Source organism: Prionailurus bengalensis, chromosome E1, assembly GCF_016509475.1.
Source record: "Prionailurus bengalensis isolate Pbe53 chromosome E1, Fcat_Pben_1.1_paternal_pri, whole genome shotgun sequence".
Classification (NCBI taxonomy): Eukaryota; Metazoa; Chordata; class Mammalia; order Carnivora; family Felidae; genus Prionailurus; species Prionailurus bengalensis.
In genome coordinates this window covers 44,502,407-44,527,644 of record NC_057347.1, presented here as the reverse complement: position 1 = coordinate 44,527,644, position 25,238 = coordinate 44,502,407, and the positions used below count along the sequence as shown (strand labels likewise).

At 37.4% G+C, this 25,238-nt stretch overlaps 2 protein-coding genes across 2 annotated transcripts in view; both read right to left on the bottom strand.

Annotated features, from left to right (window-relative positions):
• Window positions 1-7,806, bottom strand: part of LOC122484684 — a 65,056-nt gene extending 57,250 nt beyond the window's left edge. The window contains exons 1-9 of the mRNA XM_043582643.1: window positions 7,704-7,806; window positions 6,837-6,941; window positions 6,183-6,236; window positions 5,417-5,521; window positions 4,796-4,849; window positions 4,347-4,451; window positions 2,197-2,385; window positions 1,645-1,749; window positions 776-829 (exon numbers count right to left, since the gene is read on the bottom strand). Of these exons, the coding sequence (XP_043438578.1) occupies window positions 776-829; window positions 1,645-1,749; window positions 2,197-2,385; window positions 4,347-4,451; window positions 4,796-4,849; window positions 5,417-5,521; window positions 6,183-6,236; window positions 6,837-6,941; window positions 7,704-7,716 (784 nt within the window). The 5' untranslated portion in view covers window positions 7,717-7,806. The remainder of the gene's footprint in view (window positions 1-775; window positions 830-1,644; window positions 1,750-2,196; window positions 2,386-4,346; window positions 4,452-4,795; window positions 4,850-5,416; window positions 5,522-6,182; window positions 6,237-6,836; window positions 6,942-7,703) is intronic.
• Window positions 7,807-8,391: 585 nt separating this feature from the next.
• Window positions 8,392-25,238, bottom strand: part of LOC122485744 — a 41,548-nt gene continuing 24,701 nt past the window's right edge. The window contains exons 13-15 of the mRNA XM_043584902.1: window positions 18,573-18,626; window positions 9,970-10,023; window positions 8,392-8,557 (exon numbers count right to left, since the gene is read on the bottom strand). Of these exons, the coding sequence (XP_043440837.1) occupies window positions 8,433-8,557; window positions 9,970-10,023; window positions 18,573-18,626 (233 nt within the window). The 3' untranslated portion in view covers window positions 8,392-8,432. The remainder of the gene's footprint in view (window positions 8,558-9,969; window positions 10,024-18,572; window positions 18,627-25,238) is intronic.

The following is a 25,238-nucleotide window of genomic DNA, read 5'->3' as shown; positions in this document are numbered from 1 at the left end:
GGCTCAGAGCACAGAAAAGTCTCTCAAGAAATGGATGAAAAAGGGAAGAAAGAGATTGAGTTGTGGGCAAAAAGGGGTGTGGAGAGTTCTAGCTTGCTTATTTTATAGGATGGTGTATGTTGAACATGTAAATGGGCTGAAGAGGTTGAAAATGGCCAGTGGGGCAAGGTCTTAAAAGATATGGGAGACAGTGGAGTCAAGGGCATCCTGGTAAGCTTTGAGGAGGAAGAGGGACTTCTCACTCATCCTTTATACTAACATGGGTGTGCTTAAAGATACCTGAATAGGGAGGGATTGAAGATGTAAAGCTGAGGGCTATCACTCTTGCCAGCCTCAATTTTCTTAATGAATTAAAAAAAAAATCTGGTTGAAAAAAATGGTGTTCAATGAATGCTTAGGGAATTCTGGTACTGGAGGCAAACATTATTTAGTTCTAAACAATAGTAGGTTGACTTTTGATGAATGAACTTCCAATTTAGTTTTTTCTATTTATTAAGTTCTCTGAATCACTGCTAATCATTTATATTTTTTCCCATGTAAACATGAAATTTGATATTTCTCTTCCTGAAAATTTCGAAAATGACAAGAAAGTGTGGTGCTTTACTTTCAAGATAGAACATCAGATTCAACTGCTAAAATAAAGATTGAGGTCCAAAAAAGCATACATTTGCAATCAGTACATATGACAGATGGCAGCATTCAAATTCACATCTTGGAAACAGTATAAAATGAAGATCTCATATTCATTTGTATTCTTATTATGTTTCTCACTCACCTTTAAGGGACTTCACACCATCTAGCAACCTGTTCTTAAAGACCTTGTTATCATCTATAAAAAAGAACACAATTAAGGTCATAGAGAAATGAGGTGGCTATTCACTAAAACTTTAGTAAAACTGAGATTTTCATGATTTGACCTAGAAACTTCCCTCATTAAAATAAAGTTTGAGAGAAAATTAGGGAAAGTTTATAATATGGTAAGTCTATCTAAAATTTAGCATACAAGACACTCTATAACATGCACAGCTTTTTTGGAAAATATCACCTCTGACCTTTTATCCCCTTCCAGTCTAACACCACTTCTTTCCCTTGGTTGCTTCCCACAATTGCCTATACGTATCTAAAAAGGTAAGGGTAGCCTCAGAAATGTAGTCCCCTTGATGGCATGAGTCAGCATCATGGGGATGATTATTCCAAAACAGAGAGTTAAACTGCAGAGATGGAAATTTCCCTCTAGAATGAGTGAACATTTAAATTATTTTGTTTGGCATTTGTTTGTTTATTTACTGTTGCATCTTAGAAAATGGGGATAGTTTGAGTTTCTAAAAAAAAAAAAAAGCTTAAGAGGAGACAAAACAAACACGGGGTAAAAAAGCCAGGCAAACCAAGAAACAGACTCCTAACTATAGGGAACAAACTGATGGTCACCAGAGGGGAAGATGGTGAGGGAAGGGTGACACAGGTGATGGGGATGAAGGAGGGCACTTGTGATGAGCACAGGGTGATGTGTGGATGTGTTGAATCACCAAATTGTACACCTGAAACTAGTATTACACTGTATGTTAACTAACTGGAATTTAAATTAAAAAATCTTTAAAAGCTTCAAAGAACACTTTAAGTTCACATCAGTATATAAATGCATACCATTGAAAGGCAGATTTTTCAGCAGCTTCAAACGTTCCTTATCTGTGAACTCTATTCCCATGTTTTTCAGAATAGCTTTCACATCTTTGACATCAACCTCCCCTCCTTAAAAAAATAGACATCATTACGTATATGAATTTAAAGGATCATCTAATGACTCCAAACAGGGAAAATTAATCTATGGCTATGTAGATTAAATCGGTACAGAATAAAGAGCATAGGCCAATGAGACCTCTCCAAATATACTGACGATGACTTTCACAGAAAAAGAATTTGATCTCTAAGTGCTAATAAAAGAAGTCACAGTCACAATGACAATGGCAAGGCAACTCTGAACCCTGTGAGATTTACATGATGTATCTGCTATTCAGTTGGAATATTATAAATTACTTATTCAAATAAATGTATAAAATAAGGTAAGATCTGTTAGTCTCATTTTTTGTCAGTTATCTGTAGTCTTTATCAAAATTTTACTTCATATATTATTTCACTAGTACAGAGTTTGGCCATTCTAAAAGAGAGAAGAGCAAAATACACAAATAAAAAATATACCAGAAAACAAATGAGTTGCTAGTAATTTAATGAACAAAGAAATAAATGCCATAACTAATATGGCAATTGAGGAATAATGATGAAATATAATTATTATAAATACTAAATGTTTTAGATTCTTAATTTCTCTCTTACCTGTAGTAGCTTTTACTCCATCCATCACCTCTTTCAGACCAACCATTCCATTAGCTACAAGAAAAGGCACAATGAAAATAATGTCAGAAGCCCAGAAGACAAATTTAAGACATATATTTTAAGGAAACAATTCCATTAAAAATTCCTTACATCTTCATTTTACCTGAGACCATTTAGAAAATGCCTGGATCTCAGGGAGTTAAGATGATCTCCATTAATACAAAGGTCTCTTGTATACTAGAAACTGGGTCAGGAAAAGTGTGCTCTTCCTAGTATTTTGGATGCCATTATAAGCCATAGCTGAAGATACTATTGGAGTTGGCCAGGTATTCTGTTAACTTTACCTCATGTACCCACAAACAGCTGAGGAAGGGACCACTAATCTAGCTTGGTATGTTCTAAGATTGCTTCCTGCAGGAGATGTGTGTGAACTACATTAATGTATCAGAGCAGTTGACATGAAATATGGAAGGATGGAAGAGACTTCACATGGAGGAGAAGTTGAGAAAAATGTCCAGGGACATCATGCTATGTATGTGAAACTACAAGCAGCTCAACATGGCTTGAACAGTGTCGCGGCCGGCGCGACAAACACCGAGGTCAGGGTCCTGAGGGTAGGGGAATGCAAGAAAAAAAGAGAAGAGAAAGTTTGGGAACAGGAGGGTCCCCTGGGCTGATGGCCCAAGTGACGGCTTTATTGTTGCTGTACACAATCTTTTATAACCAGACTCTTATGGGTTAGGTCATTCTAAGAATAAACAGGTTTCACATAATTGCTGCCCACCAAAACATTTAGTTCTGTGTTTCTTGTGCATTTTCTAGATGGGTCACAAGACCTTGTTGATAAGATTGCTAGCAAAACACAATTCCCATGTTTGTTTCTATCTGACTCGGGGTAGAAAAAGGGAGGTAGCATTACTGCCAACACCTGCAGACCACAGTCTTCAGGAATTAACTTTCTCAGCCTTGACAAGGCTTTCCTATGCCCTTGAAAATGGAGGAATGGGAGGGGGAACCACTGGGTTGGCTTGAGTCAACAGGGAACATTGCTCGACCTAGTCTCAGCCTGGCACCGGGGCCCGGCCCCCCACAAACAGTAGAAAAATGAGAGAAGATATGTCCACACAGGCAGATGGAGCTTGAAGGTCTCATGCACTATGATAAAAATCTTGGAACACAATTTCGAGTGAAGATTTCATTAGACAGAAGGATAGATAGAAGAATGGCTTGTTGACTTCTCTATAAATAGATTTTCATATCCCTATTATTTTGCTTTCTTATTATTTAGACTATTAGAGTCCTGACAGCACCCTCTGCAGTTTTTGGTATATTTACGGAAAGATGATGCTGTTTTAGGTTAATTGTAATGAAGATCCAAGATTTATTCTGACTTTAAAATTGGGCTCTCCTCCAAGTGTCCATCAATAGATGAATGGATAAAGACATAGCACATATGTATGTGTGTGTACGTGTGTGCGTGTGCATGTGTGTGTGTGTGTGTGTGTGTGTGATGGAGTATTATTCAGCCTTAAAAAAGAATGGAATCTTGCCATTTGCAACAACATGGATGGAGCTAAAGAGTATAATGCTAAGAGAAATGTTAAAGACAAATACTATATGATTTCACTCATATGTGAAATTTAAGAAACAAAATGAGTAAACAAAGAAAAAAAAAAGAAGAGAGAAACAAACCAAGAAGTAGACTCTTAACTATAGAGAACAAACTGGTAGTTACCAGAGGGGAGGTGGGTGGGGAAATGGGTGAAACAGGTGATGGGGACGAAAGAGTATACTTATCACACATATATAGAATTGATGATATATTGTATACCTGAAATAATATAATTTTCTATGTTAACTATATTGGAATTAAAATTAAAGACTTAAGTAAAAAAAATAAAATTGGGCTCTCCTCCAAGCTTTCTAACATGTATCTGCCAATTAAATCTATTTTCAAACATATCAGATATAAAAGAAAAATTTAAAAATGGCCTGAGGACATCTGTAGTGTTCACCATCAACTTGTAGATTTTTTGACAGCTTTGCAAGTTCCTCTTCCGTGAGCTCAAGTCCCAATTTTTTAAGGGTGCTGTCCAGGTTATTTACATGAACCTTTCCCCCTTAGGAAAGACAGAAGGTAGGAACATGAAAAAAAAGTGTATTATGCCAAAATTCTGCATGCATATCAACTTTCTATTTATTTACTTATTATGTTTGTTTGTTTAAGGTGAAGTGATTTTTTCGTGCATGGAGAAGGGGTGTACAGAGTTGAAAAAAAATGCAAGTTCCATATGGAACTTCCTACAAGATAAAATATACGCTGTTATCAGTTAAAATGTGGGTAGACTGCAAGAATCATAAATAAGGAATGATACCAAAGTGAGGAGCCAGGATTCATAATTGGAATAAAAGTGTCAAGTTGGGGAATGTCAGACAGTATGACTTTTAATTGGGTCTTACTCACCATTGAGAGATTTCACACCCTTTAGCAACCTGTTGTGATATACCTTTCCAGCAGCTGTAAGAAAAGCCATAATTCATGCAATGGGGAAATTAACATGAAATCACAAAAATGGTGTGAAATAAATAATAATTTAAATAATTTCAAAAATAACATTTTAAGAAGAGTTGTCTCTAATTTTTAGTTTATTTCATCTAATATAATGAAGTTTGGAAACAGAAACCTCTCTCCTTGTGACAAACCTCTTTATTCCAGTACCTGAGGAAGTCTCCTTGCTCAAACATGAGTATAGCTTCCCTTTGCTTTTAAATTTCTGCTTCTCATCTTTATTTTTTTGTCATGGATCTCCAATATTTCTTTTTTTTTCTCTTCTCATGATATGAACAAATTAGTAGCTTGATAGGTAACATATGTTTAGCTGTTAATGTCAACTCTTGTCTAAAGGGTTATTTAACTTCCAATATAAATTCTAAGCGACAGTGACAGGTTGCTATATACTTAGAACTCAATGTAATATTTTTTCTTTTATACTTTTGGAGAAAAATAAATAGAAACAAAGTTGGAAATATTGACACAGACCTAAAGACCAACAAAAGACCTCCGTGACACCTCTATCAATCTCACCGTCAATTGGCAGTGTTTTCAGTAGCTTCTCTTTTTCCTGATCTGTGAGCTCAATCCCCAGGCTTCCCAGGAAAATTTTCAGGTCATTAGAATCGACCTTCTCATCTTTTAAGAGAGGGAACAATAGACATATAAGCTTTTGGAACTCTGGTATTATATCTAGTTGTAAAATATGTTCTATGAAGTTTAATGATATCCTAATATCAAGATGAGGTGTTAGGCGAAGATGTTCTCAATTGCAGAACCCTTGAGCATATCTTATGGTAATAAAGCATATCTTTATGAGCATATCTTATGGTATCTTATGGTAATAAAATACCACATTTATTATAAATTAAAGACCATTTTTCCTAAAGCTGGAAAAAAACAACTTTCAGAATAAAATCTGATGAGTGAATTAAGATAACGCAGATTCTTATATAAATTATTCTTCAAAAACATTTGCTTTGGTAAGAATTATTGATGATATCAGGAATACATTATCTTGATCATTTCTAAGCTTCACCATGCCATTTTCTATACATTTCTAGATATTTTTCATTTAAACATTTGTGACCTGGAGCATATTACTTGCACAAGTAACAGAAAACTTAGGATTTAAAATTGACATATAGTCTTGTATCCTAGTGTAGAAACTTTCCTAATGTCAATCATCATTCATATATTTAAAAATAAAACATCAGAATTTATAAGATACCAGAAATACCACTGAAAAAAACTATTATAAAGGACCGAAACCCTAGATTTACATCAACTTTTCATTTACCTGTAAAAGTTTGCAGTTCCTTCATTGGTGTTTTAGGAGAAGTCCTCCTATCAACTGCAGAAGAAAATTAAAGTCATAATGAGATATAAAAGACTCATGAAATATCGTGAAAAACAATGTGGGAGTAAATATAATAAATCCTAACTTACTATGTGCCAGGCATTATCTTAAGTACTTTATATATGCTTACTTAAGAACTATTTACTGAAGAATATCTTTCTAGGCTATTAATTTATTCAGTTTTCATTGTCTTCATTAATACTAGAAAGAAAAGCCTAAACATAAAAACATGCCATTTCAAAAATATTAATTTTACTTATAGTTCTATACTATTTCAAAGCTATATGCATTAGTAATGGGAAGAAATTCAGAAGTACCATCATCTAAGTGGCTTGCATATTTCTTTTTAAAATGTGGAAGACTGTCTTCTAGTGACCATAATATGGATAAAGAACATAAAAGACATTTATACAAAGGGCAATGTTTTCACGGTGACTTGGTAGCTGGCTGCTTATATGCTGTTTACATGCTTTGCCCATATTTATAGCTTCTTACTATCAGTGTAGATTACCATTCCTAAGGGCCCTTTCCCCTGCAACCTTTATTGTCCAAGCTCTCCCAACATGGAACTATGGTATCTGGAAACTTGCTCACCATCACCAGGGAGATTTTGAGTCAGAGCCTCAAGTTCCTTATCTGAGAGCTTGATTCCCATATTATCCAGTATTGCATTCAAGTCGTTGACATTGACTTTCCCATCTAAGGAAAGAGAGTCCATGAAGAAAATTATGTAACTTCAAAAAAGAGGTTCATAAACCTTTTAGAGACACATGCCCTGTTGTGAATTGCATGAGCTATATGCTAGTGTTCACAAAGATTACATATCATTTCGGGGGGGGGGTCATATATTCTCTAAAGCCTATTCACAGACCCCCCTTAGTAGTAAGGTTAATAATCCTTGTTCCAAAATGTGAAAAAAAAAAAAAAACCACACCAATTTTAGAACAAGAGACTAAGGACCTTATTATGCCTATAGAGAAAGTCAACTATGACATGAGAATGAAGGTCACTTCTCGTGAGATTTGTCTTGGGGATCAGACTATAAAATACAAAGTTTTAAATACCATTGAATAAATGCTAAGTGAATTCTAGTTCTGGAGGCAAACATTTTTTACTTCTAAACAATAGGTTTTGATGACTGAATTCCCAGTTTAGTATTTATCTGCAGCTGATTAAATTCCCTGAATCAGTGCTAATCTTGTCTGTCACATTTTGCTATGCAAACTTGAAATCTGGTATTTTTTCTCTTGAAAAGTTTGGAAGAATCTTGAGAAAGTAGAAGGCTTTCTTCCTAGATATAAAGTAAAAGATCAGCAGCTAATGTGAAGCTTGATCTTCAGTGGGAGCATAAATTTGCAATCAGTATATATGATCAGTATAGCAGCAACCACTAATACCTTGGAAACAGTATAAAGGCAAGGATCCCATATTGGTCTGCACTCTCATTATGCTGTCACGTACCTTTTAGAGACATCACAACTTCTAGCAACCTGTTTTGAAAGATCTTGTCGTCATCTATAAGAAAAGGCAGAATTTAAGTCACAGAGAAATGTGGAAAATCACAGAGAAATTAGGAAAAATGACTTTTCGAGAGTTTTCTCTTATTTTAATAAAATTTGAGAGAAAATCGGGTGAAATTTAGCACATCATGTACACCTCTGTTCTTCTTCCCAATCCTGCCTTTATTCACTTCCAATTATTAATCCTTTCCTCTTTCACAAATCCCAGTTTAACCTTTGTTTTTTCCTTTTTTGTTTTTCACTATTGATTAAAAGACCCATCGTAATGGAAATGCTGCTTCCTAATCTAAAAGTAAAACCACTTAGGGATTCATTTCAGGTATAAGTGGACATTCTAAAAAAAAATTTTTTTTTTGAAATGGATTTTCTATATCCTAGAACTTAGGAAATGGAGATAATTTTAGAGCTTCTTGCAGACACAGAAATCTAAAACTTCTTTTTGGGGGCAGCTGGGTGGCGCAGTTAATTAAGCACCCAACTCTTGGTTTTGGCTCAGGTCATATCTCACGGGTTGTGAGATCAAGCTCTGAGTCCAGCTCCATGCTGACAGTGTGGAGCCTGCTTGGGATTCTCTCGCTCTCCCTCTCTCTCTGCTCCTCCCCAACTCACACATGCTCTCACCCTCTCAATATGAATAAACAAACTTAAAAAAAACCTCTCTGTGAATACATCAATATTTAAAATGCTTACCCTTAAAAGGAAGAGTTTTCACCAGCTCCAAGCATTCTTTACCTTTGAGCTCGATCCCCATGTTTCCCAGAACAGCTTTAACGCTATTGACATCAACAGTTTCTCCTTAATAAAAAGATTAAAACAATGACATACATGGAATTTAAGTACAATCAAATTATTGCAAATAATTAAACTAAATTATGATGCTAAAACAATAGGATTATGAGCTGGGGAAAGTAATGATCACTGAGCTCTGCCCAAATACATGGAGATAATGTCATTTATGGAAACATAATTGCCTTTTTTAAAATAAGTTTATTTATTTTTGAGACAGAGAGAGACAGAGCATGAATGGGGGAGGGGCAGAGAGAGAGGGAGACACAGAATCAGAAGCAGGCTCCAGGCTCTGAGCCATCAGCCTAGAGCCCGATGCAGGGCTCGAACTCACGGACCGTGAGATCGTGACCTGAGCTGAAGTCAGACGCTTAACCGATTGAGCCACCCAGGTGCCCCAGCTTTCTAAAGGCTAATAAGAGATGGCACTCTCACTCTTAAATACTGAGAACAATACTGAGGGGTGATCGGAGGTAGGGGAGAGGGGAAAGTGGGTGATGGGCATCGAGGAGGGCACCTGTTGGGATGAGCACTGGGTGTTGTATGGAAACCAATTTGACAATAAATTATACTTAATAAAAAAACAAGAGAGAGAGAGATGGCACTCTCAATGGCGGTCACGAGAATGTATCCACAGGAGTTCCAACTATGGAGAACATAATTAACCAAGGGCCCCACCTTCTGCTTTGAAATTAACCTGTGTTTTTTTGCACTAATGCCATATGTATCATTGGCACTGGCCAATCACAAGTGCAGCCAAGATACTAGGGGAGCCCTGTTCCTGGAAGATACAGGATGGTGATTGTAACCAGAGGATTCTTGAAAGCACTTTTGCCAGGCCTTCCTCAGACTGCATGACAATCTAGGATGCTTCCGCCCAAACATTGCTTCCTCTTTCCTTCACCTGGTGACAGATTTGCCCTGCAGTCTGACAGCCTCCCAGCCTTTCAGGCATCCTCCTTATTTTCTCTTACGCAGGCATTTCCCCTAATAATGTCCTGGCATGTTTAACCCTGCCCCGGCTTTTGCTTCTTGGGAGGCTTGGACTAACATACTCAAAATGACAATGACACAAAGTGGGTATTATAGATCTCTTTTGTCAATTTTCAAGCTGCAGATGGCTCATCTTCATAATTCTATTGACATGAAGAATGTATCACCTCTCCTTTAAGTAATTACCAGGGTCTTTTCCAAAGATTCATTTCACCTTTTATTGTACATTTTGGCTGTCTTAAAATAAGGAAAATGAAGTGTATTCGTGAAGAATACATCAGAAAATTCTCCAATTTCTGGGCTACTGGTTATGAAAACCTTAAACAAATAGGAGGTAAAAATGATAGAATTAGCCTAGCAATTAAGGCATGAAGAAAAACAGTACTGTAAAAATTAGGATCCTATGTTTACATTAACTTCTCAATCACCTGTGACAGCTTTCACGCCATCCATCACTTTATTCAGATCAACTTTTCCATTAGCTATGAAGAGAAGGGACAATTGAGACATGTAATCAATGTCATGAGCTCCAAAAAACATATACAAAGGATATACGTTGATGGAAAATTCCAGATAAATTCCATTAATATCATAATTTTATACACACTTATATTAAATCTCTGAATTTCAAGGATTTAAGCTGATCTATTTTTCCAGTGTTTCTGGATCATTGGTATTTATCAGCTCTCTGGTAGCACTTCAGGTACTGCTGTGAGCCATGAGTGCCATAGCTCATATAGGAACCACTAATTCAAACTAGAGTGTTAAATGAATACATCATAGAGTATGTAGTGCCTGGCAAGTTAAAATATCAGATTTTAACTAAAGGAAAGGGGAATGCATAGAAGGAGTCTTCTACATGGAAGAGAGGCTGAGAAATATAAAGTAAAACCACACCTGGGTACAACATATACAACATATACATATGCAGTGCATGGAGAACTATAGTCAGTTCAGCACTGCAGAAGAATAAAGTATGGATTTGGGAAAGGAAAGTTCATACAAGAGAGGAAGGTTGGACTCAGATTATTAAGGGATTTGTAAGTAATTTTAAGAAGCTTAGCCTTTATCTACTAGGTTATATAGAATCATTGAGTGGTTGGTTATAAGTTCAGGAATGATATGGACCAGTTTGCATTTTATTTTGATTTTCTTTAACTTTAAATTATAATTAATTTTATTATTACAAAATTACATTTATATTGAAATATATATAGAGTGATGTCATCAAGATGGTGACATAAGTTTTTCCTGACTTCAGTCCCCCTCACAAAAAGACCATCTTGCAAGTATCCACAGACAAGACACCATTGTGAAAATCCCAGGATATGGTTGTGAGGCTGATGAATCTCCCTGAACCACAGAGACTGAGAAGGACCACATTAGAAGGGTAAGACAATCAGCTATGCGCTGACTGCACTGCCCCTCTCCCAGGCTAGTATAGTGCTGCACTGAGAGGGCTTCCCAGAGCTATGGTTTCTCTGGTGGGAAAAAGAGAGCCCAAGGTAGACATCCAGCTCCTCCAGAGTTGTGGGTTGCTTCCTGGAAGGCCCACCTGGGTCCTGTCCCATAGGTATTGCGGGGGCAGGGGGTATCCGTGGGTCTTAACCATTTGAGATCAGAATGAGATGGAGAAGGGAAACATAGCTTACATTAACCAGCACTTGGATCTTGGCAGATTGTTTCTCCTAGCAGCAGTGCCTGAGTAGATATCTGACACAGTGGTTTTGCCCATCTGCAGAGCCAAGATGGTGGTCCCTCTGGCCAGGGAACCGTTCTGCTTGAGTTGGGTCCCCAGCCAATAAGCCTTTCTGGCCTTGGAGCCTCTTCTATCACCCCATCCAGATGAGGAAGCAAATTCATGGCTCCTGCCTATTGCTGAGTATAGATAGTCCTCTCTCCTGCCTGACCAGAAAACCTATTGAGACCATCCCAGAGACTGTGTAGATTACCCTACAGCCCCTCTTACAGCAGTGCCTGAGTGAAGAGCCCACTCATTGGTTCTGTCTCTCTGCAGAACTGAGCTAGTGGCACTATCTGGCCAGGGATATTGATGGATACTCCTGCCTGACTCAGGTACCCAGCCAATAAGTCTTATCAGCAAAGGAGCCTATGATATAGAGACTGGGCTGGGAAGGAAATTCAAAGCCCTGATCAGGGATGAATATAGCTTCCAGCCTTATCTGACCAAGAAGCCTAACCAGAACACCTGGGAAGTTGCATAGTCCATCCTACAGATCTGGTTATAATGGTGCCTGAGCAGAGACCCCAAAATTGACAACCTAGAAGAAACGGATAAATTATTCCTAGAAACATACAACCTACTGATATTGAATCATGAAGAAACAGAAAATCTGAAGAGACCAAAAACAAGTAAGGATATTGAATCAATAATCAAAATCTTCTTCCCCAAAAGTCCAGGACAAATGGTTTTATTGCTGAATTTTTACCATTTAATGAAGAGTTAACACCAATCCTTCTCAAATTCTTCCCAAAAAATTTAAGAGGAGGGAACACTGCCAAACTCATTTACAAGGTAGCATTTACCCTGATACCAAAGCCAGACAAAGATACTACAAAAAAATTAAAACTATAGGCCAATGTCCCTGACGAATATAAATGCAAAAATTCTCAACAAAATTCTAGCAAACCAATTCAATAGCATATTAAAAGGATCATATAGCATGATTAAGTGGGATTCATCCCTAGGATGCAAAGATATTTCACCATGTGCAAATCAATAAATGTGAAATACTGCATTAATAGAATGAAAGATAAAAATCACATGATCATCTCAATTGATGCAGAAAAAGCATATGACAAAATTCAACATCCATTCATGATAAAAGCTGTCACTAAATTAGGTATAGAAGGAAAGAATCTCAACATAATAAAGGCCATGTATGACAATACTCAATACTTAACATCATACTCTAACAGTGAAAGGTTGAAAGCTTTTCCTCTATAATCAGAAATAAGACAAGTGCTCACTCTTACCACTCCTATTCAGTATAGTACTAGAAGTGTTAGCTAGAACAATTAGGCAAGAAAAGAAATAAGTCACCAGAATCAGAAAGAAAGAAAGAAAAAAAGAAAGAAAGAAGTAAAAGTGTGTCTATTTGCAGATGACATTATTTTAAGTATAGAAAATCCTAAAGACTCAACCAAAAAAAAATAATAACTTGTTAAATTTAATGAATGAATTCACTAAAGATGCAGGATACAAAATCAACATACAAAAATCAATGGTGTTTCTATATACTAACAATGAATTATCAGAAGAAGAAATGAAGAAAATAATCTCACAACAGCATCACAAACTATAAAGTACTTAGGAGTAAATGTGGAAGAGACACAAATAGAAAGATATCCTGTGTTCATAGATTAGAAGAATTATTAACCTTAGAATGTCCACACTAAGGCAATGCCATCTATAGATTCAATGTAATTATTAAGATTCCAATGGCATTTTTTACACATACATAAAACATAATCCTAAAGTTCATTAGGAACCACAAAAGCTAAACCAATCCTCAAAAGAAGGGTAAAGCTGGAGGATCACAATTTTTTACTTCAAACTGTATTATAAAGCTACAGTAATCCAAACAGTATGGCACTGGCATAAAAACACACACTTGGACCAATGAAAGAGAATCAAGGGCTTAGATACAAACTCATACATATATGGCCAACTTCTATTTGACACAGAAGCCAACAACAATCTAGCAAGCCTAGAATACTCAATGGAGAAAAGAGTGTCTTCATTAAATGGTGTTAGGAAAATTGGATATTTACAAGACAAAGAGTGAGATTAGACCCCTGTCTTATACTGTTCACAAAAATCAACTCAAAATGAATTAAAGAATTAAATGTAAGGCCTGAAATCATACATAAAACTCCCAAGGGAAACGGAGAAAAAAGCTCTTTGATGTTTCTCTTGGCAATGATTTTTTGGATGTGACTCCTATAAAGCACAAGCAACAACATAAAAAATAAACAAATAAGTAGGGCTACATCAAACTGAAGAGCTTCTCTGCATGGCAAAATAACCATAAGAGACCCTTAAATACAGAGAACAAACTGAGGTTGATGAGGTTTGGAGGGGAGGTAAATGGGTGACAGGCACTAATGAGGGCACTTTTCAGGATGAGCACTGGGTGTCATATGTAAGAGAGGAATCTCTGGGTTCTACTCTTGAAGCTAAGACTACACTGTGTGTTCACTAACTTGAGAATAATAATAAAAAAAAATCAACAAAATGAAAAGACAGCCTATGTAATGGAAGAAAATATTTACAAACCATATATCTTATAAGAGGTTAATATCCAAACTATATAAGGAACTCATATACCTCAATAACAAAGAAACCAAATAACACAATTTAAAAATGGGTGAAATATCTGAAAAGAAACTTTTCCAAAGAAGATATTCAAAGGGCCAACAGGTCAATTAAAAGGTGGCTCATCCTCACTAATCATCAGGGAAATGTAAATCAAAACCACAATGAGGTATCACCTCACACCTGTTAGAATGGCTATCATCAGAAAGACAAGAGATAGAAAGTACTGGTAAGGATGTGGGGGAAAGGGAAGCCTCGTGCACTGCTGGTGAAAGTGTAAATTGGTGCAGCCAACGTGAAGAGTATGAAGGTTCCTCAAAAAATTAAAAATTGAACTACATATGATCCAGAAACTATGACTTGGGTATATATCCAAAGTAAACAAAATCACTATCTTGAAGAGATAACTGCATCTTCACATCCATTATAGCATAATTTATAATAGCAAAGACATGGAAAAAACCTAAGCATACATTGATGGAGGGATACATAAAGAAAATGTGGGGTATATATACAATGGGATATGAGGGTATATATGGGGTATATATACAATGGGAATGAGTTTTGGAAGCGTGTGGGTGTTTAGGAATTTGTCCATTTCTTCTAGGTTGTCCAGTTTGTTGGCATATAATTTTTCATAGTATTCCCTGATAATTGCTTGTATCTCTGAGGGATTGGTTGTAATAATTCCATTTTCATTCATGATTTTATCTATTTGGGTCATCTCCCTTTTCTTTTTGAGAAGCCTGGCTAGAGGTTTGTCGATTTTGTTAATTTTTTCAAAAAACCAACTCTTGGTTTTGTTGATCTGCTCTACAGTTTTTTTTAGATTCTATACTGTTTATTTCTGCTCTGATCTTTATTATTTCTCTTCTTCTGCTGGGTTTAGGCTGCCTTTGCTGTTCTGCTTCTATTTCCTTTAGGTGTGCTGTTAGATTTTGTATTTAGGATTTTTCTTGTTTCTTGAGATAGGCCTGGATTGCAATGTATTTTCCTCTCAGGACTGCCTTTGCTGCATCCCAAAGCGTTTGGATAGTTGTATTTTCATTTTCATTTGTTTCCATATATTTTTTAATTTCTTCTCTAATTGCCTGGTTGACCCACGCATTCTTTAGTAGGGTGATCTTTAACCTCCATGCTTTTGGAGGTTTTCCAGACTTTTTCCTGTGGTTGATTTCAAGCTTCATAGCATTGTGGTCTGAAAGTATGCATGGTATGATCTCAATTCTTGTATACTTATGAAGGGCTGTTTTGTGACCCAGTATGTGATCTATCTTGGAGAATGTTCCATGTGCACTCGAGAAGAAAGTATATTCTGTTGCTTTGGGATGCAGAGTTCTAAATATATCTGTCAAGTCCATCTCATCCAATGTCTCATTCAGGGCCCTTGTTTCTTTATTGACCGTGTGTCTAGATGATCTATCCATTTCTGTAAGTGGAGTGTTAAAGTCCCCTGCAATGACCACATTCTTATCAATAAGGTTGCTTATGTTTGTGAATAATTGTTGTATATATTTGGGGGCTCCTGTATTTGGTGCATAGACATTTATAATTGTTAGCTCTTCCTGATGGATAGACCCTGTAATTATTATATAATGCCCTTCTTCATCTCTTGTTACAGCCTTTAATTTAAAGTCTAGTTTGTCTGATATAAGTATGGCTATTCCAGCTTTCTTTTGACTTCCAGTAGCATGATAAATAGTTCTCCATCCCCTCACTCTCAATCTGAAGGTGTCCTCAGGTCTAAAATGAGTCTCTTGTAGACAGCAAATAGATGGGTCTTGGTTTTTTTTTATCCATTCTGATACCCTATGTCTTTTGGTTGGCGCATTTAGTCCATTTACATTCAGTGTTATTATAGAAAGATATGGGTTTAGAGTCATTGTGATGTCTGTAGGTTTCATGCTTGTAGCGATGTCTCTGGTACTTTGTCTCACAGGATCCCCCTTAGGATCTCTTGTAGGGCTGGTTTATTGGTGATGAATTCCTTCAGTTTTTGTTTGTTTGGGAAGACCTTTATCTCTCCTTCTATTCTAAATGACAGACTTGCTGGATAAAGGATTCTCGGCTGCATATTTTTCCTGTTCATCACATTGAAGATCTCCTGCCATTCCTTTCTGGCCTGCCAAGTTTCAGAAGAGAGATCGGTCATGAGTCTTATAGGTCTCCCTCTATATGTTAGAGCACGTTTATCCCTTGCTGCTTTCAGAATTTTCTCTTTTTCCTTGTATTTTGCCAGTTTCACTATGATATGTCATGCAGAAGATCGATTCAAGTTACGTCTGAAGGGAGTTCTCTGTGCCTCTTGGATTTCTATGCCCTTTTCCTTCCCCAGATCAGGGAAGTTCTCAGCTATGATTTCTTCGAGTACACCTTCAGCACCTTTCCCTCTCTCTTCCTCCTCTGGAATACCAATTATGCGTAGATTATTTCTTTTTAGTGCATCACTTAGTTCTCTAATTTTCCCCTCATACTCCTGGATTTTTTTATCTCTCTTTTTCTCAGCTTCTTCTTTTTCCATAATTTTATCTTCTAGTTCACCTATTCTCCCCTCTGCCTCTTCAATCTGAAGCATGGTCATTTCCATTTTATTTTGCAGCTCGTTTATCGCATTTTTTAGCTCCTCCTGACTATTCCTTAGTCCCTTGATCTCTGTAGCAATAGATTCTCTGCTGTCCTCTATACTGTTTTCAAGCCCAGTGATTAATTTTATGACTATTACTGTAAATTCACTTTCTGTTACATTGTTTAAATCCTTTTTGATCAGTTCGTTAGCTGTCGTTATTTCCTGGAGATTCTTTTGAGGGGAATTCTTCCGCTTGGTCATTTTGGATAGTCCCTGGAGTGGTGCGGGACTGCAGGGACCCCTGTGCTGTCTTGAATAACTTGCGTTGGTGGGCGGGGCCGCAGTCAGACCTGATGTCTGCCCCCAGCCCACTGCTGGGGCCACAGTCAGACTGGTGTGTGCCTTCTCTTCCCCTCTCCTAGGGGCGGGATTCACTGTGGGGTGGCGTGGCCTCTCTGGGCTACTTGCACACTGCCTGGCTTGTGGTGCTGGGGATCTGGCGTATTAGCTGGGGTAGATAGGCAAGGTGCATGGGGGGCGGGAGGGGCAGGCTCAGCTCGCTTCTCCTTCTGTGATCTGCTTTGGGAGGGGCCCTGCGGCAGCTGGAGGGAGTCAGGCGCGCCGCCGGAGGTGTGGGTCCGCAGAAGCACAGCATTGGGTGTTTGCGTGGTGCAAGCAAGTTCCCTGGCAGGAACTGGTTCCCTTTGGGATTTTGGCTGGGGGGTGGGCGAGGGAGATGGCGCTGGTGAGTGCCTTTCTTTCCCGCCAAACTGAGCTCTGTTGTCCCGGGGCTCAGCAACTCTCCCTCCCATTGTCCTCCAGCCCTCCTGTTCTCCGAGCAGAGCTGTTAGCTTATAACCTTCCAGATGTCAAGTCCCGCTTGTTGTCGGAACACACTCTGTCCGGCCCCTCCACTTCTGCAAGCCAGACTCGGGGGCTCTGCTTGGCTGGCGGGCTGCCCCTCCACCCTGACTCCCTCCCGCCAGTCCGTAGCACACACGGCCTCTCCGCCCTTCCTACCCTCTTCCGTGGGCCTCTCATCTGCGCTTGGCTCCAGAGACTCCATTCTGCTAGTCTTCTGGAGGTTTTCTGGGTTATTTAGGCAGGTGTAGGTGGAATCTAAGTGATCAGCAGGACGCGTGGGGAGCCCAGCGTCCTCCTACGCCACCATCTTCCTCTCCGTCCTAACTCTACTATTCACTGATTTAATACAGAATATTTTTCCCCAACATAGAAGAGGTGTCATATATTAATGTCAAATTAAAAAAAAAAAAGAATTTGCTACCAAGACACAGAATTGAAATTATTATTATTATTATTTTAATATATGAAATTTATTGTCAAATTGGTTTCCATACAACACCCTGTGCTCATCCCAAAAGGTGCCCTCCTCAATACCCATCACCCACCCTCTCCTCCCTCCCACCCCCCATCAACCCTCAGTTTGTTCTCAGTTTTTAACAGTCTCTTATGCTTTGGCTCTCTCCCACTCTAACCTCTTTTTTTTTGCCTTCCCTTCCCCCATGGGTTTCTGTTAAGTTTCTTAGGATCCACATAAGAGTGAAACCATATGGTATCTGTCTTTCTCTGTATGGCTTATTTCACTTAGCATCACACTCTCCAGTTCCATAGACCAATGGAATAGAATAGAAACCCCAGAACTAGACCCACAAATGTATGGCCAACTCATCTTTGACAAAGCAGTAAAGAACATCCAATGGAAAAAAGACAGTCTCTTTATTTATTATTTTGAAAGAGAAAGAGAGACAGAGAGAGAGAGAGAGAATGAGTGAGGGAGGGGCAGAGATAAAGAGAGGGACAGAAATCCCAAGCAGGCTCCATGTTTTCAGGGCAGAGCCCCATGTGGCGCTTGATATCATGAACCTCAGACCATGACCTGAGGCAAAATCAAAAGTCAGCTGCTTAACCAACTGAGCCACCCAGGCACCCCAGAATTTAAATTTTATTACTAACATGCAGAGATTTAAAAGTGTAACTCTAAGAAATTAGATAAAAAACTATCTATCAAATGAAGGATAAAATGGTAGAATAAGCAAAGAAATAAAAGTATTTGAAATATAATTTTGACTAAAACTTATATTCTTAGATTTATATTAACTTCTCACCTGTAAGAGTTTTCACTCCATCCATCAATTTATCAAGATCAACCTTCTCATTATCTATAAAAAAAAGGTAAAGATAAAAATAATAAAATGATGCAGACTCAGAAAAACAGAGTATGAAAACCTTATATTGTGAAAGTCCACTTCTTTTCATTGTGCTCTATGTCAATCCTCAACTTATAAATCCAGTTCTTCAGAAATTCTATGATAGAAGACGTGCCCTATTCCCTATCAGAGGTGAGCCAACTATCATCCATTGGCCAAATCCAGCCCACTGCCACGTATCTTTTTATTTGTTCACCACCTATTTTTATATGGCCCATGAGCTAAGAATCATTTTTACATTTTCAAATGATTGTAAAACCCAAAAGGATATTATTTGTGACACATAAAACTTACACAAATTTAAAATTTTAGTGTCCATAAATAACATTTTATTGGAACACAGCCACACTAATTTGTTTACACATTGTTTACAGCTACTTTTGTACTACAACAACATTATTGAGAAGTATGACAGAGATCACATCATCCACAAAGCCTGAAGTATTTATTATTTGTCCTTTATAGAAACATTGCTGACCCTGCCCTAGAAGATAGAGTCCACTCAGAGGCAATTTATACTCCTGAATTGGTTAGATTCACCCTACTTTATAAACCTGGAAGAAACTATTATTGATGTTGGCCATGTTCTATGACCCTGCTCAATTATGGTATATCCATAAAGCCTACCTATCATTGTATAATAAAAGGAAAAATGAAGTAATCTTTCATATATTCCCAATATAATTTTTTTAAAAAGTCTTTTCAATTACTATGATAATCATGGAATGGCTAGTGACATATGACTGGTGTATTTTTGAAGCAATTGTTCAAAAAATTCATTCATCTCATCATAGGCAAATTTCCCTTTTTTTTCTTATTTTCCACTATTTACTTAGTCATCATACATTAGTTACTGACAAGTGGTCAAGAAGTTCCTAAGAAGAGTTCCTAAGAAGAGGTATGGTATTTAACAGGATCACAAAAGATTGCCACTGAAACTGCTAGGTTGGCTCGTTACATTTCCACAGATTTTGATGGTAATGAGACAATGAGCCCAAATGGATTAAGATAGTTTATTACTTATACCCAAGAAGTAAGATCAGCATGGTGTTGGATCTCTGCCACTTTAGTCCCAGAATACAACACGGAACCAGCTGGACAGTGGACTGGTGGGACATGCGATGAGTTGTTCTGCTGCTGGGAAGCTCACTCAAATGGTACCCAACAAGTTTTATAGACTTATACAGAAATCTGCAGCTGTATCCTAAGGGAGAGAGGTGGAAAGTTGTGTTCAACTGAAACTAAGGAGATGAATGAGAAATGACCTTGTGACCGTCTCCTGTAGATAGGGAAACAGATGGAGACACTGCTTGGTGGCAGCTCTTCACAAGGCTGTCTACTTCCCCTTGTTCCAGGAGGAATTGTGACGCTTTCAACAAAGACTATGGTAAGATTGTGGTCAAGATATATTAATGTGGCCTAGGTGGAGATGTGCAAAGTTGTTAGAGAAGAACCATTTCCCTCAAATTACGTATCTAATATTTGAAATATGCTAGGTCTTAAGGGCACAAAGATAATTAAAGTACACTTTCTACTTTCAAGGACTTCAGAGTTTGGAAAAACTGGTTATGCTGAGTAAACAAAATTCAGAGATAGTGTACTTTTATGGAAGACTCTGATCAAATTGCCTGAAATTTTCCCATATACACCACATAGGAATTTTCCTTTTCCATAAATAACAAGTTAAATTAGGAGATTATTATCTATTATTGTCGAGCCAAGTATTTTATTTATTTATATATATTTTTTAATATAATTTACTGTCAAATTGGCTTACATACAACACTCAATACTCATCCCAACAAGTGCCCTCCTCAATGCCCATCACCCTCTTTCCCCTCTCCCCCACCCTCCATCAACCCTCAGTTTGTTCTCTGTATTTAAGTATCTCTTGTGGTTTGCCTCCCTCCCTCTCTGTAACTATTTCTTTTTTTTCCACTTCTCATCTCCCATGGTCTTCTGTTAAGTTTCTCAAGATCCACATGAGTAAAAACATATGATATCTGTCTTTCTCTGACTTACTTATTTCACTTAGCATAATACCTTCTGGTTCCATCCACGTTGCTGCAAATGGCATGATTTTATTCTTTCTCATTGCCAAGTAGTATTCCATTGTATATATAAACCATATTTGCTCTATCCATTCATCAGTTGATGGACATTTTGGCTCTTTCCATAATTTGGCTATTGTTGAAAGTGCTGCTATAAATATTGGGGTACATGAGCCCCTATGCATCAGCACTCCTGTATCCCTTGGGTAAATTCCTAGCAGTGGGTCATAGGATAGTTCTATTTTTAGTTTTATGAGGAACCTCCACACTGTTTTCCAGAGCAGCTCTACCAGTTTGCATTCCCACCAACAGTGCAAGAGGGTTCCCATTTCTTCACATCCTGGCCAGCATCTATAATCACCTGATTTGTTCATTTTAGCCACTCTGACCACTCTGATCACTTGGTGTGACGTGGTATCCCAGCGTGAGTGTGGCTTTGATTTGTATTTCCCTGATGAGTGATATCGAGCATCGTTTCATGTGTCCATTGGCCATCTGGATGTCTTCTTTGGAAAAGTGTCTATTCATGTCTTCTCCCCATTTCTTCACTGGATTATTTGTTTTTCAGGTGTGGAGTTTGCGAGTTCTTTATAGATTTTGGATACTAGCCCTTTATCCAATATGTCATTTGCAAATATCTTCTCCCGTTCCGTTCCATCGGTTGCCTTTTAGTTTTGTTGATTGTTTCCTTTGTAGTGCAGAAGCTTTTTATCTTGATGAGGTCCCAATAGTTCATTTTTGCTTTTAATTTCCTTGCCTTTGGAGAGGTGTCGAGCAAAAATTGCTGTGGCTGAGGTCAAAGAGGTTGTTGCCTTTAAGCAAAGTATTTTAAATATACATATGTCCTATTGTAAAAGATAGATTACAAACTGTAAGAAGAATATGAAAATCATCTAGGCCTGGAAATCGGCTAACTTCCTTTTTTTTCCTTATAATTTAGAATATTTATTTTATATCATTGAATGATGTTTAGAGTTAAACCGATTTTTAAAATATCACTCTTATGCAGGGGCGCCTGGGTGGCTCAGTTGGTTGAGCGTCCGACTTCGGCTCAGGTCAAGATCTCGCAGTCTGTGAGGTCAAGCCCCCCACCTCGGGCTCTATGCTGACAGCTCAGAGCCTGGAGCCTGCTTCAGATTCTGTGTCTCCCTCTCTCTCTGCCCCTTCCCTGCTTGTAGTCTCTCTCTCTCTCAAAAATAGAAACATTAAAAAAAATTAAAAATTAAAAAAAATTAAAATGTCATGCTTATGCAAACATAAAAATATGTGAGATAAACTTGCAATTACTATAATTTCATATTTAGAATCTAATTCTTTTAAATTGCTGTTCAGCTCTTCAACTCAGAATCACTGGTGTCTGCTTTTGTCTCCAAAATATTGTCCAGTGTGCTATCAACAGCACTGGTGACACAGCATTTCTTAGATGAGGGCTCCACTAGAGTTTTTTATTTAAAGCTAACAAGAAATTAAAAATGCTTCTTGAGAGTAGTTGACACATAAGGCTACATTGGTTTTAGGCGTACGACGCAGTCATCTGATAGGTTTTTATATGTGATGCCACAGCACCACAGGTCTAGCTACCATCTGTCACCATACAACGTTATTACAATATCATTGATTATATTCCTTATACGGTGTCTTTTATTCCCATGACTTATTCATTCCATTACTGGAAGCCTGTATCTCCTACTCCTCTGCATCCGTTTTGCTAATACTAACATCCCCACCCCTCCCGCAATCAGTTTGTTCTCTGTATTTACAGGTCTGATTGGTTTTTTGTTCGTTTATTGACTTTTTTTTAGATTCTACGTGTGAGTGAATTGACATATTTGTCTTTCTCTGACTTACTTCACTCAGCATAATACCCTCTAGGTCCATCTGTGTTGTCCCAAATGGCAAGATTTCATCTTTCTTGACGAATATGGCTGAGTAATATTCCAGTGTGTGTGTCTTCTTTGTCCATTCATCTATTGATAAGCACTTAGGATGCTTCCATATTGTGGCTATTATAAATAATGCTGCAATAAACATAGAGTGCATCTATCTTTTTGAATTAGTATTTTTGTTTTCTTTGGGTAAATACTCAGTAGTGGAATTATTGGATTATATGGTATTTCTAGTTTTAATTTCTTGAGGAACCTCCGTACTGTTTTCCATAGTGGCTGTACCAATTTACATTCCCATCAGTAGTGCACAAGAGTTCTTTTCCTCTACATCCTCGCCAACAATTGTTATCCTCACCAACACTTATTATTCTCATTGTTTTGATTTTAGCCAGTCTGACAGGTCTGAGTTGATATCTCATTGTGGTTTTTATTTGCACTTCTCTGATAATGAGTGATACTGAGCATCTTTTCATGTGTCTTTTGGCCATCTGTATGACTTCTTTGGAAAAGTATCTATTCAGATCCTATGCTCATTTTAAAAACCAGATTTTTTTTTGGTGTTGAGTTGTATAAGTTATTTATATTTTTTGGATATTAACCCCTGATTGGATATATCATTTGCAAATATCTTCTCCCATTCAGTAGGTTGCTTTTTTGTTTTGTTGATAGTTTCCACCACTGTGCAAAAAGGCTTTTATTTTGAGGTAGTCCCAATAGTTTACTTTTGCTTTTGTTTCCCTTGTGTTAGAAGACATATCTAGAAAAATGTTGCTACAGCTGATATCAAAGAGATTACTGCTTGTGTTCTCTTCTAGGACTTTTATGGTTTCAGGTCTCACATTTAGGTTTTTAATACATTTTGAATTTATTTTTGTGTATGGTATTAAAGAGTGGTCCAGTTTCATTATTTTATATGTAGCTGTCTAGTTTTCCGGACAAATGGTCCAACAATACCATTTGTTGAAGAAACTGTCTATTCTCTATTGTATATTCTTGCCTCTTTTGTCATAGATTAATTGACCATATCATCACGGGGTTATTTCTGGGCTCTCTATTCTGTTCCTTTGATCCATGTGTCTATTTTTATGCCAGCACCATACTGTTTTGATTAGTATGGCTTTGAAGTAGATCTTGAAATATGGAATTGTGACATCTCCAACTTTGTTTTTCTTTCTCAAGATTACTTTGGCTATTTGGGGTCTTTTGCAGTTCCAAACAAATTTTAGGATTATTTTTTCTAGTTTTGTAGAACGTGCTTTTGGTAAATTGCACTGATAGTATGGACATTTTAACAATATTTGTTCTTCCAATCCCTAAGCATGGAATATCTTTCTATTTGTTTGTTGTGTCATCTTCAAATTCTTTCACCAATGTGTTATAGTTTTCAGAGCACAGATTTTTTTCCCTCTTTGGTTAAATGTATTCCTATTTCATTCTTTTTGGTGCAATTAAAGTTAACAAGAAATTTTGACAAGTTGATGTCTGATGTCCATCCTCATTGCTTGGAACTTTATTTTACCTTTGTGAGGGATTTGGCAGTTTCTTTTGCCTTCACTTACACTGTATGGTGTATCATAGGCAATTCTTTTGTGTATGCATCATTAACAACAGGTAGTATAGATTTTCTACTTGTGGGTTTCTTTCTTTCTTAGGTCCAAAAAGCATTTTGTTGTAGCTTTGCAATAAAATTTTGAAAAACAGAATTGTGGTCTTTCCTCCAATGGTGAGATGTTTTCTTCACTAATAATAAATTTATACTTTGCCACTGTTTCCATGCTTTTCCTGTATACACAACTTTCCCTTCAATTCTTAATGACAGCACAATTTTCTTGGAGAAGTTTTTAAACAGCAATTAAACTCAACACATGGGGTACCAACAATACACAACTTAAAGTGGTAATGTGCCACAGTGACAGGCTAAAACCAAATTCACAAATGCAGACTCAATGACAAGAATGTAATAACTCTACTATGTGATTGGTAACAATTATAAGATGCATCCTGATTCACATGCTAAAATGTGAAAGTATTATTTACATATATATATTTTTTAATTTTTTTAATTTTAAAGAATATATATTTTTTAAATAATGAAATATGAGGCTGATTCTGATTCTGCCACGGCCATATCAGCTCTCTACAATCTATTTTTCCTGATGATTAGACTAAAAGTCTAAAGAAAACACAAAAAGCAACAACACTAGACTGTAGAAGAGAACCAAAACTTGCAGAAGTGACTGGCAAGGGGAGTGAGCCTTCTGTTTTGGTTTTCTCTTTTCCCTAATGGCTTTGTCCTGAGGGTGGGGCCCCAATCACAGAACTGCAAGGCAGAGCAGGACGCTAAGACTGATAAAAACTCCATCTCTTTGACCAGGGAAACCTGGAAAAGAGGCCCCTTCAGGTTGGAAAATATGGGGTAATTTCAGAGAGGAGAGAACAATGGAGAAAGGGATCCCCTAATTCTGTGTATGAATCTGTAAAAGTCTTGGGCTCACTTTTGAGTTGTGCATGCATGAGACAGATACAAAGAAAGCATTCTTGCAACGGCTTTGAGAACTGAATTAAGATTTAAACCAGGGCCCAAGTCTCAGACTAACCCAAGTGGCACATGCAGACAGACCCACAGC